The 20,282-nt window shown below is 39.2% G+C and overlaps 1 protein-coding gene across 2 annotated transcripts in view; it reads right to left on the bottom strand.

The window, feature by feature from the left end:
• Positions 1–621: 621 nt before the first annotated feature.
• Positions 622–20,282, bottom strand: part of MRPS31 (mitochondrial ribosomal protein S31) — a 51,947-nt gene continuing 32,286 nt past the window's right edge. For both annotated transcript variants that reach the window (XM_059684511.1, XM_059684510.1), the window contains exons 6-7: positions 19,887–20,030; positions 622–922 (exon numbers count right to left, since the gene is read on the bottom strand). In XM_059684511.1, the coding sequence (XP_059540494.1) occupies positions 693–922; positions 19,887–20,030 (374 nt within the window). In that variant the 3' untranslated portion in view covers positions 622–692. The remainder of the gene's footprint in view (positions 923–19,886; positions 20,031–20,282) is intronic.

Below are 20,282 nucleotides of genomic sequence, written 5' to 3' on the forward strand. Positions count from 1 at the left end.
TTTGTTTGCTTGTGCCAACACCTGAAACACTACTAGCCTGGGGTCACTAAACTAAATTGTTGTTTTGAGTTATATATATATATATTTTTTAATCTTCAATCTCTCTGTGAATTTGAATGACAATGCCAAGTACCTTAATAGAAACTAAATGGTTCTAACTTTGGCATTAAGACCTAAAGTATAAGAAGAAATTAGAATTAAGGGCTTTATTTCTACAAGGTCATTTCTCTACAGTGATGCAGACTTTGGCAAGGATACTTACTTTTGTATGAAGCATATAAGAATACATATATGCAAATATGGAAAATGTTTATATATATTATGCATATAAAACTGTCTGTAAATCATCTCAACTGTTATAGTCCTCTCATGTCATCATATATATGGCTAATAATTGTGTTTCAAAGAAGTCTGATCACTGAATGAAAAGAAAAAGAGAAAGTTGTTTTAAATTTATTACTAATTCTAAGATATTCTTTTTTAAAAGAATTACTAGTTGAATCCATGAAGGCTGATATTTCTTTTCATGCAATATTTTTCAGTTACCATTGTATATTTCTAAATAACTTGACATTTATTCCATTCAAATCAGATGCAATAATTACTACAATATAGGTAAACTTCTTTTAAAATTCTTTTATTTAGTTATAATATCAATCTCCAACAGTTTGAAATACAAATTTCCATGGTCTTCAATTGAACTGTATGTCACTTTCTTTTAGAATGTCCTTTTTTTCATTAAAATAATTTTTAAACCACTCGATGTGTTCCACTTTCTGTTTAACACTCAGATATGGATTTTTGGAAAGGCCACAGGTTACTAACTCCATAAAGTGGCGAATTGGTCCTTGTTTTGGAAAATCTTCCAGGTATTTATCCAGAAATATATGTTCATGAAATTCTGAACCATCATCATCAAAACCTAAAAAATGAGAGACAAAATACATTACATTATAATTTTGAATGTAAGACCTATATCATAAGATTAACATGAATGTAATATAGTATTACAGTTAAAGGCATGAACTTTGAAGTCAGAGCTAGGTTTGCCCACCAATTTAATAACTGTGACTGGGCAAATTAATTAATTTCTCTGAGCATCAGTTTCCTCAGGCATAAAATGAGAGTTAAAACACTACCTTTTGCCCTCGCCAGGTGGCCCAGTAAATTGGAGCATCATCCAGTACATCAAAAGGTTGTGTTTGACTCCTGATCAGGGCACATACGGGAGGCAACTGATCAATGTGATCAAAGTTTCTCTCTCACATTGATGTTTCTCTCTCTATCTTCCCCCTTCCTCTCTCTAAAAATCAATAAACATATCCTCAGGTGAGCATTAAAAAACCCCCAGAATCTTTGTTAATTGTCACCCAAGGACATTTTTTCCTCCATTGATTTTGAGAGAGTGGAGTGGGAGAGAGAAAGAAAAACATTGATGTAAGAGACAAATCAGTGGGCTACCCAACCTGGCTGGCTTTGAGCCTGCAACCCAGGTACATGCCCTTGATCAGGAATCGAACCAGGACCCTTATGTCTAGGTGTCTATCCTCTAACCACTGAGCAGAACCAGCCAGGGCTTCGTGTTTTTTGTGTGTGTGTGTGTTTTTTTAGTAAATATTAAACAGACACAAAGCTTATAAAGCTCTTTTACAATGCTTAGCATACTATAAATGTCCAAAGTGTAGCAGCAATTACTGTTAATAAATATTTTAATGTCTAAAATAATAACTAAGGAAACTATACAAGCTATACTTAAAAAATACATAAATAAAACACGATGAAATCCTAAAATATGTTCTAGCAGGCCACAGGAAGCCAAGAAAAGACAGAGGAATGAGAAATAGGGAAAATGAACAGAAAACAAATAATAAAATGGAAGACTTGAGTCCTAACAAATCAATAGTTACTTTAAATATAATGACCTAGAAACACCAATGAAAAGACAGAGGTTGGCAAAGTAGATATATACTATCTATAAGACACTCACTTCAATTAGGTAGGTTGAAAGTAAAAGATTAGAGAAAAATATAGTCAAACCTCAGTTCTCAAATGTCTCCCATCTCAAACAATTTTGTTCTTGACCAAGTTGTTCATGGAAAAAACTGTCTCTGTTTTAATTTTGGTTCTCCAACTGACAACCCTTTCACGTTGATACATAAGCATGACACAAACATCTCACAGGCCACAAACAAAGGAGAAAATGGGCCAGTATGAGAGTTTACAACCAAACCTTGTGTTGTTAACATCTCAGGAAATTGTGCTGTGAATCTCTCTCTCTCTCTCTCTCTCTCTCTCTCTCTCTCTCTCTCTCTCTCTCTCTCTCTCTCTATATATATATATATATATATATATATACTAGAAGCCCATTGCACAAAGATTCGCGCAATAGGCCTTCCTTCCCCTGGCTGCTGGCACCAGTTTTCCTCCGGCACCCGGGACCCAGGCCTTTGGTCCAGCCGCAGTGAGGCTTGGCTTCTCTGCTGCGGCTGCAGCGGAGAAGCCAAGCCTCTTCACTTTTCAGCCTTCAGTCTTCAATCTTCACTCCAGCTAGGGCAGTGGTTATCAACCTTTCTAATACCACGACTCTTTAATACAGTTCCTCATGTTGTGGTGACCCCCAATTTCATTGTTACAAATTGAACATAATTAAAGCATAGTGATTAATCACAAAAACAATATGTAATTATATATGTGTTTTCCGATGGTCTTAGGCGATCCCTGTGAAGGGGTCATTCGACCCCGAAAAGGGTCGCAACCCACAGGTTGAGAACTGCTGGGCTGGAGCCTTCAGACTTCCCTCTGTGCCTGCGTATGCAAATTAACCGCCATCTTTGTTGGGTTAATTTGCATAGTTGTTCTGATTGGCTGGTGGACGTAGCAGAGTGACACCAATTTGCATATTTCTCTTTGTTGCTGGTGAAATGGACAATTAGCACAATTTTAAAACTTGAGTTCATCATGTTGCTAAAAGTGTGAAAGAAACAATGATCACAGACAATTACAGAGGTAGAAAAACTGTTGTTGATTTATATAAATGAAGAGCACTTGGTGACAGCATTTTGGAGGCAGTGACATGTGAAAAAGTGAAGATGCCCCATACTAACTTCTTGAAAAACACCCCTGGAACAAGTGCTGAAAGTGATTAGTTTAAGGCTGGTAGGGGGTGGTTCGATAAATTTAAGAAAATAAGTTTGTTAACAGACATGTACTGTATATAAATAAGACATGTACTGTATATAAATAAGAAAGGTTGGGAATCATTTGAGGGTCTGGAATGAATTAATTCAATTTACATTATTTTTAAGGGGAAAATGATTTGGTTTTTTAACAAATCGCTTCTCAAACAGCCTTCTGGAATGAATAATGTTCAAGAACTAAGATTCTACTGTATATATTGGTAACATTAATAAAAAAAAAAGAAATCATGAGTGGCTATATGAATAATTAAAGTAGACTACAGAGCAAAGAAAATTACAAGGGTGAAAGAGGAACATTACATAATAAAAGGATAAATCCACCAAGAAGAGATAGCATGTGAATTTTTTATGTACCAAACAAGAGTTTCTAAATACATGAAAGAAAAAATGATGGAAATAAAGAAGAAACAGAAAAATCCACAAATATAGTTGGGTATTTCAATATCCCACTGCCAGCAATTAAAAACTACCAGGTAGAAAATTAGCAAAGATATAGAAGAACTAAACAACCATCAGGATCAAACTGACATCTATAGAACACTCTACCAAACTATGGCAGAATAGACATTCTTTTCAAGCATCTATGAAACATTCATCTAACTAAACCATATCAAGGATCACAAAACAAATTTCAACATAACCGAAATATTACACGTATGTACTCTATTTATAATGGAATCAAACTAAAATCAAGTAACAGACAATAGGAAAATCTTTAAACAGTTGAAGATTAATATACTTATAAATAATTAATGGTTCATAGAAGAAATCTCAAAGGAAATTAAAAAACACACACAGAATTGAAAATGGAAACACAACAAATCCAAATTTGTGGGACACAGGTAAAACAAGAAAAATATGGCATTAGATGCACACATAAGAAGAGGAAGAGTCTCAAATAAATAATCTGAGCTCTGACCTCAAGAATCTAGTAAAAAGAAGAGCAAGATAATCTCAAAGCAAGCAAAATGAAAGAAATAATAAAAATAATAACAGGAATCATAAAATTAAAAATACAAAAATAGAGAAACCAATACCTTGTTGGAGACGAAGATGGCGGCATAGATAAATGCCTGTACTCACTGACTCCCAGAACTACATAAAAATTACAACTAAAATACAGAACCATCAGAAGAATCTTTTACCCTTTGAGATAGCATGGAAGGACCTGGAGAATATCATGCTAAGTGAAATAAGTCAGTCAGAGAAAGACAAGTATCACATGATCACACTCATATGTGGAATCTAAGAAACAAAATAAACTAATGAATAGAGTGAATCCAGAGACATGGAAGCATGGAAGGGTGCAGAATCTCAGAGGGAAGGGAGGGAAGGGTGAGTGGGTGGGAGGCAATCAACCAAAGACCTTGTATGCATATATGCATAACCCATGTATACAGACACTAGGGTGCTGAAGACCTGGTGTGGGGGGTAGTGGGGAATGGGATGGAGGGCGCAAGCTGGAGGGGATCAATGGGGTAAAAAACGGGACATATGTAATACTTTCAACAATAAAGAATTATTTTAAAAATGATCTATATATCACTATCTACACTAATAAAAGACAAACACACAAATTGACTGTACCTTCACTATGCCTTAAGCCATGCCCACCAGCCAATCAGAGTGACTATATGCAAATTAATCCAGCCAAGATGGCAGCCAGCAGCCACAGAGATGGAACAAGCAGGAGGCTTGGTTGCCCCAATGATGGAGGAAGCCAAGCTTCCCAGCTGCCGTGGCCAGCTCTGAGCTCCACTCAAAGCAACAAAGTTTCAATTATAGAAGATAAATAAACCCCAGATAGCTGCTTTCAGCCGGCCATGGCCACGGACCTGGAGCGAGCAGGAAGCCAGGCTTCCCTGTCACAGCCGGCTCTGAGCTCCACTCAAAGCAACAAAGTTTCAATTACAGAAGGTAAATAAATCCCAGAATAAAAAGAAAAAAAGGAGAGGCTGGGAGCTTCTGTTGCCAGAGGGGCTTGGCCAGCCTAAAAACAGCCCTCAGCCCCTCATCCAGACTGGCCAGGCACCCCAGTGGGGACCCCCACCCTAACGGGGGTGTGGCCAGCCTGAAAACAGCCATCAGCCCCTCACCCAGGCTGGCCAAACCTCCATGGGGTGAGGGTCCCCACTGGGGGGGGGGGGGTTGACCAGCCTGCAAAGAGCCATAAGCCTCTCACCCAGGCTGGCCAGGCACCCAGTGGGGACCCCCACCCTGAAGGGGGTGTGACCAGCCTGCAAACAGCCATCAGCCCCTCATCCAGGCTGGCCAGGCACCCCAGTGGGGACCCCCACCCTAAAGGGGGTGTGACCAGCTGCAAACAGCCATCAGCCCCTCATCCAGGCTGGCCAGGTACCCCAGTGGGGACCCCCAGCCTGAAGGGGGTGTGACCAGCCTGAAAACACCCATCAGCCCCTCACCCAGGCTGGCCAGGTACCCCAGCGGGACCCCCACCCATGCACCAGGCCTTTTTCCTATGTAATAAAAGGGTAATATGCAAACTGACCCTAATAGCAGAACGACTGGAAATGACTGGTCATTCTGACACACACTGACCACCAGGGGGCAGACGCTCAATGCAGGAGCTGCCCCCTGGTGGTCAGTGTGTTCCCACACGGGGAGCTCTGCTCAGCCACAAGCCAGGCTGATGGCTGCCAGTACAGTGGTGGTGGTGGGAGCCTCTCCCGCCTCCTCAGCAGCGCTAAGGATGTCCAACTGCAGCTTAGGCCTGCTCCCCGCTGGCAAGTGGACATCCCCCGAGGGCTCCTGGGCTGCCAGAGAGATGTCTGATTGCCAGCTTAAGCCCAATCCCCCAGGGAGTGGGCCTAAGCCAGCAGGTGGTCATCCCCTGAGGGGTCCCAGACTGCGAGAGGGCACAGGCCGGGCTGAGGGACCCCCTCCCGAGTGCACAAATTTTTGTGCACCGGGCCTCTAGTCCTATACAATAGAGGAATATGCTAATTAGCCATTACACCCTGATGTGCAATGACCAAGCACATCACAACCAGATCATGGATCAGCCAGAGGGTGGGTCAGCAAGGTACAAGCAGGCTGCGGAGAGCTACAGGAGGGGGCAGGGCAGCAAACTATGAGGGGGGAAGGGGGGTGGGGGGAGCTACAGGATGGTGGGGCAGCGGGCAGGGAGCTACAGGAGGGTGGCAGCGACTTACTGGCTACAAGCAGGCGGCAGAGAGCTACAGGACGGAGCAGGGCAGCAAGCAAGCGGAGGTGGAGAGCTACAGGAGAGGGCAGGGCAACAAGCTATGGGGGGGACGGGGGAGCTACAGGAGGGCAGGGCAGTGGGTGGAGAGCTACAGGAGGGCGGCAGCAGGCGGAGAGCTACAGGAGGGCGGCATTGACCTACTGGTCCAGGATTTGTGAACAGGGCTACTAGTATAAAATAAAATCCTGTATAATAAAAGGCTAATATGCAAATCGACCGAACGGCGGAATGACTGGTCACTATGATGCACACTGACCACCAGGGGACAGATTCTCAATGCAGGAGCTGCCTCCTGGTGGTCAGTGCACTCCCACAGGAAGAGCACCACTCAGCCTGAAGCCAGGCTCACAGCTGGCGAGCGCAGTGGCGGTGGTGCTAAGAATGTCCACGGGGAGCGGGCCTAAGCCATCCGTCCGACATACCCCAAGGGCTCCTGGACTGCAAGAAGGCATAGGCTGGGTTGAGGGACCCCTCCTCCCCGAGTGCATGAATTTTGTGCACTGGGCCTCTAGAAAATAAAATAAAATAAAATAAAATAAAATAAAATAAAGTACAGAGCCATCATTCAAAACTACCTGAAAGGTGGCTGAATGGAAGTCCTACAACTGGAGAAGTAAAGAAAGCACACTGAAAGGAGGAGGGATGGAATGGGTTGGTCCAACACTCATGTGTGCTATTTTTTTAATTGGGATATTGTCTCTGCAGAAGCCACCCATGAGGAGCAAGGTGTCCCAGCCCCACACCACATCCCAGGGTCCCAGAGCTGGGAAGAGAAGTCCCCAAAATTATAGGCTGTAAAAATCAGCGGGGATTGGGGCTGAGGGACATGGAGGTTGTTGGAGACCCAGGAGTTCCTTTTAAAGGGCCAGCACACAAATTTACAAGATCCTACTGTGTCTGAGCTCCAGCACCGGGCAGTAGCTCTGGGAACCTGGACACATACTGGGAGGAACTTGATTGTCTGGAATAGGCAGATTTCTCAGGGGCAGATTTCTCCAAGACAGGGGCAGATTTCTCCAAGACAGGGCTACTCGTAGGGGTCATTATATCTGGGCTGGGACCTCACTGATCTCAAGGCTGACTGGTAGCCACATCTGTTCACTCCACCCTGGTGATTCCTTGCCCCATCCAATTTGCAGGCCCACTTAACCTATTTGCAGTGGCTTTTCCATGTGAATGGCCTGTCCTTGCTAAGGCTTCAGACTTTGCTAAAATCTCTCAAACAAGCTGCAGCTGGTGACAGCGTGCCCCAAACCTATCAATAAAAGGCCCAAGACCTGGCACTAGCACCAACCTGCCCCAATCAAAAGACATGGTAGCTAAGTGGATACAAAAACATGACCCAACTATATGCTATCTACCAGAGACCCACCTCAGGACAAAAGACACACAGGATGAGAGTGAAGGGATGGAAAATATTTACCATGCAAATGGAAACAAACAAAAAAGCTGGGGTAGCAATACTCATATCTGACAAAATAGACTTCAAAATGAAGGCCATCACAAGAGACAACAACATAATACTACATCAATGCATAATACCAAAGGGATTGATCTAAGAAGAGGATATAACCCTGGTAAACATACATGAACCCAATTTTGAAGCACCTAAATAAATAAAAAAAGCTTCTAGAGGATTTTAAGGGAGAGATGGACAACAATACAGTCATAGTAGGGGACTTTAACACTTTGCTAACTTCACTGGATAGATCTTCCAGACAAAAACTGGACAAGGAAACACTGACTCAAGGACACACTGGATCAGATGGATTTAATTGACATTTATAGAACATTTCACCCCAAAGATGCAGAATATACATTCTTCTCAAGTGGATCATACACAAAGAGAGACCGCATGTTAGGAAATAAAGCTAGTGTTTACCAGTTCAGGAAGATTGAAATCATATCAAGCATTTTCTCAGAACACAGTGGAATGAAATTAGAAACCAACTACAGTAAAAACACTCAAAAACATTCAAACACATGGAGGCTAAATAGCATGTTATTAAACAAAGAATGGGTCACCAGTGAGATCAAGAAAGAAATAAAAAAATTCTCAGAAACAAATGAAAATGAACACACAACACCACCAAGTCTATGGGACACAGCAAAAGCAATTCTGAGAGGGAAGTTCATAGCACTACAGACCTTCCTCAAAAAACAAGAAAAATTAATAATAAACTATGTAACCCTATAACTTAAAGTTCTAGAAAAAGCACAGCAAGAAAAACCCAGAGTTTAAGTAGAAGAAAGAAAATAAAGATTAGAGCATAAATAAATGTTATAGAGAACAAAAAAAAATACAAAAATATTAATTTAAAAGAGCTGGTTCTTTGAAAGGATAAACAAGATTGAGGAAACATTAGTCAGACTCACCTATAATAATAAAAGGGTAATATGCTAATTAAACCGGACATCCTTCCGGACATCATTCTGGATGAAGCCGGGGCCCGAGGGAAGCCAGCCCGGGTCCCAGTTGCCTGTGGTCGGCCCAAGGGAAGCCAGCCCAGGTCCCAGGTGCCAGAGGGAAGCCGGTGCTAGCAGCTAGGGGAAGGAAGGCCTACTTTTGCACGAATTTTCAGGCATCAGGCCTCTAGTCAAGAAATAGAGAGACAGGATCCAAATAAATAAAATGAGAAACGAAAGGGGAGAAGTAACCACTGACACCACAGAAATACAAAGGATTGTAAGGAAATACTATGAACAACTATACGCCAACAAGCTGGACAACGTGGATGGAATGGACAAATTCCTAGAAAAATACAATCTTCTAAAAGTAAATCAGGAAGAATCAGAAAACCTGAGTAGGCCAATAACAACTGAAGAAATTGAAGCAGTAATCAAAAAAATCTTCCAGCAAACAAAAGTCCTGGTCCGGATTGCTTCATAGGGGAATTGTAACAAACGTTCAAAGAACTAACACTGATCCTCTTCAGACTATTCCAACAAATTCAAGAGGAAGGAACACTTCCAAGCTCTTCTTATGAAGCCAACATTACCATAATCCCAAAACCAGACAAAGACACTACAAAGCAAGAGAAGTACAGGCCAATATCCCTGAGGAATGTAGATGCTAAAATCCTCAACAAAATATTAGCAAATTGCATCCAGCAATACATTAAAAAGATCATACATTATGACCAAGTGGGATTTATTCCGGGGATGCAAGGCTGGTATAATATCTGCAAATCAATAAATGTGATACATCACATAAACAAATTGAAAGGCAAAAACCACATCAATTGATGCAGAGAAAGCATTTGACAAAGTCTAACACCCTTTTTTGGTAAAAACTCTCAGCAAAGTGGGAATAGAGGGAGCATACCTCAACATGATAAAGGCCATATTTGACATATCTACAGCGAACATTATACTCAATATACTAAAACCATTTCCTCTACAAACAGGAATAAGACAGGAATGTCTGCTTTCATCACTCATTCAAAATAGTACTGGAAGTCCTCACCAGAGGGATCAGACAAGAAGAAGAAATAAAAGACACCTAAATTGGAAAGGACAAAGTAACACTCTCATTATTTGCAAATGACATAATATTATACCTAGAAAACACTAGAGACTCCAGAAAAAAAACTACTAGATTTAATAAATAAATTTAGCAATGCAGCAGGATACAAAATCAACACCAAAAATTGGATGGCTTGTTTTACACCAATAATGAACTTACAAAAAAAGAAACTAAAAAAACAATCCCATTTGCCCTTGCAACAAAAAAATTAACATACTTAGGTATAAACTTATCCAAGGAGGTAAAAGACTTGTACTCGAAAAATTACAGAATGTTAAAAAAGATATAAAGAAGTGGAAGAGTATACTGTGTTCATGGATTGGAAGAATCAACATCATTAAAATGTCCATACTACCCAAAGATTCAATGCACTCCCTATTAAAATACAAACAGATTATCTGACAGACCTAGAACAGACACTCCAAAAATTTGTATGGAACCACAAAAGACCCCGAATAGCTGCAGCAATCCTGAGAAAGAACAAAGTTGGAGGAATCACAATACCAGAAATCAAGTTATACTACAAAGCCACTATAATCAAAATAGCCTGGTGCTGGCACAAGAACAGGTATATAGATCAATGGAACAGAAGAGATCCCAGAAATCGACCCAAACCATTACACTCAATTAATATTTGACAAAGGAGGCAAGAGCTTATAACAGAGTCAAGACAGTCTCTTCAATAAATGGTGTTGGGAAAATTGGACAAATACATGGAAAAAAATGAAACTAGACCACCAACTTACACCATACACAAAAATAAACCCAAAATGGATAAAAGATCTAAATATAAGTTGGGAAACCATAAAAATCCTAGAAGAAACCATAGGCACCAAAATCTCAGACAATCTCTCGTAGCAATCTCTTTAAAGATATATCACCAAGGCAAAAGAAACTAAGGAAAAAATAAACAAATGGGACTACATCAAAATAAAAAGCTTCTGCACAGCAAAAGAAACCTTCAACAAAACGAAAAGGGAGCCCACTGTATGGGAGAATATATTTGGCAATGATACATCTGATAAAGGGTTAATATCTAAAATATACTCTTAGTATAAGGGACTCATACAACTTAACAAAAGGAAGACAAACAATCCAATTAAAAAATATGTAAAGGACCTAGACACTTCTCCAAAGCAGACATACAAATGGCCAAGAGACTTATGAAAAAAATGCTCAAAGTCACTGGTCATTAGAGAGATGCAAATTAAAACAACAATGAGTTATCACCTCACACCTGTCAGAATGGTTTACCATCAACAAATCAACAAATGACAAGTGCTGGCAAGGATATGGAGAAAAGGGAACCCTAGTATACTGCTGTAGGGAATGCAGATTGGTGTAGCCATTATGGAAAACAGTATGGAGTTTCCTCAAAAAATTAAATATGGAACTGCCATTTGACCCAGTGATCCCACTTCTAGGAATATATCCTAAGAGATCTGAAACCCCAATTAGAAGTAATGGTTGCACCCCTATTTTCATGGCAGCACAATTTACAATAGCTAAGATCTGGAGACAGCCCACATGTCCGTCAGTAAATGAGTGGATAAAAAAAGCTGTGGTACATTTATACCATAGAATACTATGGACCGGTAGAAAAGAATATTTTACCCTTTGAGACAGCATAGAGGGACCTAAAGAATATCATGCTAAGTAAAATAAATCAGTCAGAGAAAGACAAGTATCATATGATCTCACTCATATATGGAATCCAATTAACAAAATAAACTGAGGAACGAAGTGGATCCAGAGACATTGAAGCATGGAACAGAGTGTGGAATCTCAGAGGGAAGGCAGGGGAGGGTGGGTGGGTGGGAAGTAATCAACTAAGGACCTTGTATGCATAATTCATAGAAAGTGGGGTGGTGAGGGCCTGGGGCAGAGGCTGAAGGGTGGATTGGAGGGGGTTGATAGGGGAAAAAAGGGGATATATGTAATACTTTCAACAATAAAGATTTAAAAAAATAATAAAATAAAATGAAAACAAAACAAGACCAAAAAAAAACAAGAATAAAAAGAAAAAGAAAAAAAGAATAATTTACAGGATTCAATAGTAGAGTGGAGGATTCCGAGAATCAAATCAACGATTTGGAATATGAGGAAGCAAAAAACACCCAATGAGAAGAGAAAAAAAAATTTAAGATAGTGTAAGGAGTCTCTGAGACAACTTCAAGCGTACCAACGTTCACATTTTGGGGATGCCAGAAGGAGAAGAGAAAGGGCAAGATATTGAAAAACAATTTGAAGAAATAATGACTGAACACTTCCCCTATCTGGTGAAAGAAATGGACTCACAAGTCCAGGAAACACAGAGAATCCCAAACAAGAGGAACCCAAAGACACACCAAGACACATCATAATTAAAATGCCCAGGGTTAAAGATAAGAGAGAAGCTTAAAAGCAACAAGAGAAAAGCAGGTATTTACCTATAAGAGAGCACCCATAGAACTGTCAGCTGATTTCTCAACAGAAACTTTGCAGGCCAGAAGGGAGGGCAAGAAATACTCAAAATGATGAATAGCAAGAACCTCCAACCAAGATTACTCTACCCAGCAAAGGTTATCATTTAGAATTGAAGGTCAGATAAAGAGTTTCACAATCAAGAAAAAGCTAAAGGAGTTCATCACCACCAAGCCAGTATTACTTGAAATGTTGAAGGCTGTTCTTTAAGAAGAGAAAGAGGAAGAGGACGAGAAGGAGGAGGAGGAGGAGGAGAAGGGGGAGGAAGTAGCTAAAAATATGAACAATAAAATGGCAATAAATACTTATCTATCAACAATTGAATCTAAAAAACAAAATACACAAACGAGATCTAATGAAGAAAATAAACTGGTGAATTAAATAGAATCAGAAGCATGAAACAGACTGATGAATCTTAGAGGGAAGGGGGTTCAGGGGTGGGAAGAGATTAACCAAAGATTTTACCTATGGACACAGACAGTAGGGTGGTGAAGGCCTGGGGTGAGAGGGGACCCGGGTGGAGGGGGATGGACATTTGTAATATTCTCAACAATAAAAATTTTAAAAATATACCAATACCTTGTTCTTTAAAAAAGTTAGTAAAATTGATAAATCTATCTATTAAGTGCTATAAAGAATAAAGCGGAGAAGTCACCAACCACCAATATTAAGAATGAAAAGGGGGTTATTATTATAAATCCCAAACTCATTAAAGGAATAGTAAAGGAACATTACAAACAATTTTACACTAAAAAATTCAACAATCTGAACTACCAAAACTCAACCCTCCCCAAAAATACGTAACAGCTTTATAACTATTTAAGGAAAGGAATGTGTAATTTAAAAGCTCTAAAAAAAAAAAAAGCAATCGATAAGCCCAGATCACTTCATTTGACAATTTTATAAAATTTTTAAAGAAAAATAAACACCAATTTTACACAATCTCTTCACAAAGTGGAAGGACACTTCCTAGATCAATTTATGAAGCCAGTAACACCTTGTTATGAAAAACAAAGATATGACTAAAAGACAGTGGATTAAAAAACTGTGGTACATCTACACAATGGAATACTACACTGTGGTAAAAAAAGAAGGAATTCTTACCATTTGCAACAGCATGGATGGAACTAGAGAGCATTATGCTAAGCGAAATAAGCCAGTCAGAGAAAGATAAATATCACATGATTTCACTCATTTATGGAATATAATGAACTAAACTGATGAACAAAAAGAGATCCAGAGACAAAAGAGCATGGATCAGACTGTCAAACCTCAGAGGGAAGGTAGGGGAGGGTGGGGGTAAAGGGGAGAGATCAACCAAAGGACTTGTATGCATGCATATAAGCCTAACCAATGGACACAGACACCAGGGGGTGAGGGCATGAGTGTGTGTGGGGGGGTAATGGGGCAATAAGGACACATATGTAATACCTTAATCAATAAAGGAAAGAAGAGAGAGAAAAGAGAGATTGAAAGACACAAATTATCAAATAATAAAAGAAAATTGAAATTTTTTCCCCAATTGAAAAAACAAAGTTCTCAGGTTGAAGGACCCAATGGTGCCGAGAAACATGATTTTAAATAAATAAAATCCCTTACCAAGTGTTTTCAACACATATCACTAAGTAAGAAAAAATGCTTCAGGACAATCTATGGTCCCATATAGGTCAAAACAAAACAAAATGTAAATACGTAACTGCCATTTAAAGTGAACTGAGAGGACACATATCAAACTATTTACAATGTTTGTTTCAGGAAAAGAAAAGAGAAATACAGTAAAGTAAACTCCCCATTCCTTTATATTATTTGACTCTGTTGCAAGTAAACTTCCATATGTTTATGAAATTTAAAATATCTTTTTAATAAGTTAAATAAAACATAATATAGTAAAGAGAAAATAAGAGAGAATGGGAAGTTAAATACAGGAAGAAAATCCCATATGGTATATAAATCAACTAAAGTGAACATGTTAATTTTGTGTCTAACAAATTTAATTCTGCGATAAATAATATTGAATGCAATGAAATATTAATGAATACAGCTAAAAATATGGTACAACAAAAAAGGGTAAACCCAGTTAATAGCAATAACCAATTATTTTTGACAAGGGTATATGACAGCACTGAAGCAAATTCAGTTCACTATAAATTCTTTCCACTCGCATTTATTGTCAAAACTTTTATTTCTTTTCCTGTCAGTACTTTGTGGCTCTTGTTCATGGGCCATCATGTCATCTAAAACAACCAATAGACTGGGCTGGGAAGAGGGGGATAAAGGAAGGGAAAATGGGAGATATCTGTAATACTATCAATAATAAAAGTACATTAAAAATACAATAAAACAACCAATAAATTATTTCAGATAACACATACTTGCCCTATAATCTTTATACTTGCCCTAATTTTTTCTACACTTTACCATCCACCGTAACAACAGAGCCCTCTTTAGAATTTTATGGTAATTTTGAATTTTCATAATTATTCTTGCTAGCTCATATTATAGCACATATTTTAGATACCTAGCAAAGGATGACACATTAAAAGTGAAAAAGTTTAAACCAAGTGAAGAATAAAAACAAAAGAATGATTAACATACATGACTAAGCTTTTCGTCCACTGAAGCCTGTATTGAAAATTACTCTTGGATAACATTTCCAGACACCCTTAATTTGGCAAAGCACAACAGGAGGGACAAACCAGTTCTTAAAACAAAAACTAAAAAAAAAAAAAATACCCTACATTGAATAAGAAAAATAATTTATACATTTTAAGTGGCAAAACAATAAATCATATTTTTTATGTAATGGGAAAACACAACACTAGGAACTAAATTGTAAAACAGGGCATGCTGTTTGTCATTTTCAGTATTATGTTCCAAAACTGAAATGGTGAACCCCTAAAAATAAAACAAAACATCTTTCCCTGAAAGCATCAAAGTAAAACTTCATGAAGCTAATTATTGATAGAGCATGACATTTTATTAATCTTAAAATTTAAGTATAAGAAATACCAGGTGTACCAGTTAATAATGCAGTTTTTGTAGTCAAAGAAAACACGATAATTTCAAGAGAAACATCAAAAGTGCTTTATTCAAAGTAATGTCCATTGCTAGCTACACATTTGCCCCATCTTTCAGGTAATTTGTGGATACCGTCCCAATAGAACTTTTCTTGTTTTGAGGCAAACCATTCAGAGACCCAATTTTCCACTTGTTCGTATGTTTTGAAGTGCTGCTCAGAAAGTGCATGTGCCATAGATCAAAACAAGTGGTAATCTGAAGGAGCAAGGTATGGTGAATACAGCAGGTGGGTTAATACTTCCCAGGCAAGATCTTTTAACTGGTTTTGAAGTGTGTGATGGTGGGTTATCATGAAGCAAAATTACTTTGCCATGTCTTCTGGCACATTCTGGTCATTTCACGATCAAAGCGTGGTTCAAATTGATTATTTGTTGTTGGTAGCCATCAATATTAATGGTTTCACCTGGTTTTAGAAGCTCATAATACACCACACCTTCCTGATCCCATCAAACGCAGAGCATTGTCTTCTTTCCGAAGTGATTAGGCCTTGCAATCAATGTTGATGGTTGACCTGGATCAACCCATGATTTTGTGCGTTTGGAATTCTCAAAATAATTCCACTTTCATCACCAGTCACAATTTGATGCAAAAAAGACTTTCTTTCGTGCCGCTGAACCAATATTTTACTGATTTTTTTTTTGTTTTGTTTTTCCATTTGTCTTTCGTTCAGTTGATGTGGCACCCATTTTCCTTCCTTTAAAATCTTTCCCATTGCTTGTAAACAATCGGAAATTGTTTGCTGAGCAATGTTTAGTCTTTTTACAAGCTGTTTTTAAGTTTGACACGCATTTTCACCCAATAATGCTTGTAACTGGTGGCCTTCAAACTTTTTCAGTAGACCTGGATGTTGTCTTTCACATCAAAATCATTACTTTTAAAGCGTTTAAACCAGCGTTCACAAGTATCTGGAGATGGAGTATGTTCACCATAAGCTTCCTGAAGCTTTCAGCGGCACTTTTCTTCAAAATAAAGTAATGAATTAAAACTTTCCGCAAATGCTCTTTTTTTTGGCACGAAATTCAACATTTTTAAGCGTAAAAATATCTATGATGTTAATACCTTCAGAAAATTTGACATATGAAGTTTTGAAGCTTGCTGTCAATACAACAAAATAGCATATATATCAAATCGCATATATATCAACGTATGTGTAACTCCATCTATTGAAAAAAATCTGCATTATTAACCAGTACACCCAGTATAAAAGAATGTTATTGAACTGTTGGGGCTCCAGGTTCTAATGCCAGTCTCTCTGAGTAATCAGAGGTTCCTAAGATGTATTGAGGGGAGTGAGCAAAGTGAGAAAGTTGCCATCGTTCCTTCCGTTTTTCAAATAATTGCCTGAAGGAACTAGAAATGAGATACCTCCCTTTCTGACCATGAAGTATCAATAATATGCACAGAATATATGGAACACATTTATCTTCATAACTTGACTTAAAACATTTTTTTTCTTATTTAAAAACTAGAGGCTTGGTGCGCAAAATTTGTGTACAGTGTGTGTGTGTGTGTGTGTGTGTGTGTGTGTGTGTGTGTGTGTGTGTATTGTGTGTCCTACAGCCTGGCCTGTGCCCTCTCGTAATCTGGGACCCCTCAGGTAGGGTCCGTAGGCCTGGCTGGCAATCAGGGCCTATCAGGGCTTTCCTTCCCCCAGGTGCTGGCAGCTGGACCCGCCCCTGTTGCTGCCACTGCTTGCCATCTGTGCGGCACGGCCCCCTTCCCCCGCCATCAGTTGCCTCTCTCTGCGGCCGACAGGCATGGGGTGTGATGGCTTGGCTGGCCTGGGCCTCTCTCTGCAAGGCAATCGCTGGCTGGCCCCGCAACTTGCCACAAGTGTCACTGGCTGGTGGCCTGGGCCTTCGTCTGTGGGGTGATCAATCACAGGGCCCCCAGATTGATGACCCCGCAGAGGGAGGCCCCGCCCACCTGCCGCAGTGCTACCGGCCGGGTAGCCTGGGCCTCCCTCTTTGGGGCGATCTATCGCGGGGCTCCCCAATAAATCACCCAGCAGAGGGTAGCCCTGCCCACCTGGGTGGGGCTCCATGATCAATCACCCTGCAGAGGATGGCCTGGGCCTCCCTCTGCAGGGCGATCACGGGACAATGGCCTGAACAATCGCAGCGCACCTGCTTTGGCTGGCCTGGCGCCTGTGGTGTCATAAAGTGGTAGTCCGGAAGGTCGTCTGGATAGTTGTTCTGCTATTCGGTTGATTTGCATATTAAGCGTTTGTTAACACATTGTTTGCGGGTAGTTTTTATCGCACGCTAACAGGTGGCGCAGGCCATTTTTGCTAATTTTTTGCGCAAATGGCAATGTTCGGTAAAATTACAATAACTTTAGTTTACGTATTTATATGTTACCCGCATTCTACCGCTAGTCTATAAAAACGTATTAATACATATCCCGCGCTCTACTACCAGTCAACATAAAACGCATAAGTAAAGCGTATAAATACGTTTCCCGATACAATGTGTTATTATAGATTAAACATTCAAAAACCAGGTCAAATTTCAGATAAATTCCTTTGGAGTAAGGACTCGGGATTTTAATGAACTTAAGTATTTACTGTTGATGACAATGAACCACCAATTCATGCTTTCCTATTACCCTAGTTGGTAGTTTCTAGAAAATATATAATATCCTTGTTAATGTTTAAAGATTTTTAAAGGTTACAGTATAGAACAGAAAATAGTTACAGCAGTATATCTCCTCAAAATATTGTTGTTATAGAAAGCCAGAGGATAGTGATGATGCTTTACTTGTATAATCTCACTTGTTTCTAAGATGAATCTTATAAAATAAGTTCTATTATTATTCCCATCACTTTATAGATGAGGGAGACAAGGCTTGGGGAGATTAAGTTTATAACTCACTTGGGAACTTGAACTCCTAATCAACTATACTTCACTTGTCTCATCTAAATAAAGTCTTAAGTTATTCTACCTCAATATTCAGTTTAACATTTTAAAAATTTTTATTGATTTTAGAGAGAGAGAGAGGTCAAGAGAGAGAGAGAGAGAGAAACACTGATTTGTTGTTCCACTTATTTATGCATTCACTGGTTGATTCTTGTACATGCTCTGACTGAGGATCGAACCTTGGTGTATGCGGGGGATGCTCTAATCAACGGAACTACCCAGCCAGGACTCAATACTGGGTTTTAAAACCATGTGTTTAACCATGAAGACTTAGAAAACTCAAGTGTCATTAAATAAGAAATCTTCCCTTAATACTACACCTTGTATTTTCTAAGTTTTTCACTCCATTTAAAATTCTATGATCATACATGAGGGGTAAGGAACTAACATTTATTCATATGTATTACAAGCCAAGAACTGTGCTGAGCAAATCAATAACTTTATCTTATTTAATTCTTATAGTCTTCCAATGAGGTAGCCTTAATTTTATAGATGAGGAAACTAAGGCTCAAAGTAAGTAACTTCCTCAAAGGCAAATGGCTAATAACTGACAGAGTTGAGGATATATACTCAGGTTTGCACAACTACTTTACTTTCTGTTTTTTTGTGGGTTTGTTTTTTTTTTACTATAATCTGATACCTTACAGAATATAGAAACCATAAAACTTTAATATACATGTTGTGTAATAGATTAAATCCAGTATGCTATATTACTGTATACACCATACACATATACAAAATATAAGAATTTGCTAAGTCTCTAAAGTTTTATTATAAAAAGTAATCCTATATAATAAAAGCCTAATATGCAAATCGACCAAATGGTGGAACAATAGGTCTCTATGATGCACACTGACAACCAGGGGCAGACGCTCAATGCAGGAGCTGCCTCCAGCCTGGAGACCCCAGGCTGCCCAAGGCAGGTGCCAGTGGGGGCCCCCCAACTGCCTCGCCGGTCACCCCACAGATTGGCCCTGATCGCCGGCCAGGCCTAGGGACCCTACCTGTGCACGAATTTCATGCACCGGGCCTCTAGTACTTTATGAAAATATAAGATTATTTCTGATATTTAAGCTTCCATTCTACTTATTAATCCAAAAAAATGAGAGGTTATAAAAAAATCGAAATATTACAGTAACAGCAGAAAACTACAAAGGTTAAAATACGAACTACATTTTCCCAAGAATTAATGAGGTGTTTGCAACTTTTAGCTAATCTTTTATTTTTTAAAAAATATTTTTATTGATTTCAGAGAGGAAGGGAGAAGGAGGGAGAGATAGAAACATCAATGATGAGAGAGAATCACTGATCAGCTGCCTCCTGCACACTCCCACTGGGGATCAAGCACACAACCCAGGAATAAGCCTTGACTGGGAATCGAACCATGACCTCCTGGTTCATAGGTTGATGCTCAATCACTAAGCCATGCTGGCAGGGCTCAATCAGTGAATTTTATAAACCTCTGGAGTTAAACTTACCTGCTTCATTGTTAATTGGGAATTCCCACAGTTTCCCCTCTTTTGTCCACTGGATTATCTCTTCAAAACCATTCTGAAAGGACTGTTCATTTACTGCAGCTAACTGCTGAGCAAATTCCACATCCCAAAGTGAAGGTGCTGTTTCTATATAATAAAAACATTTCAAATAAGGACAAGTCAATGTCAATATCTTTCTTTTTAAAAATGTTATAATCAACTCTGAGTTGGTGATATATCTTCATATCTTGAAGCACATTATAATACACTATACAGTGAAAGTTCGCTCTCTGAGAGCTAAAACTGAAACAGAAATGATACATAAAGACTACAAGTACAATAATTAAAAGCCTTAACTTTTACTTTTAGTGGTAATCAACCATTAAAGTCTTACTGGCC

This window comes from Myotis daubentonii, chromosome 2 (assembly GCF_963259705.1).
Source record: "Myotis daubentonii chromosome 2, mMyoDau2.1, whole genome shotgun sequence".
Lineage (NCBI taxonomy): Eukaryota > Metazoa > Chordata > Mammalia > Chiroptera > Vespertilionidae > Myotis > Myotis daubentonii.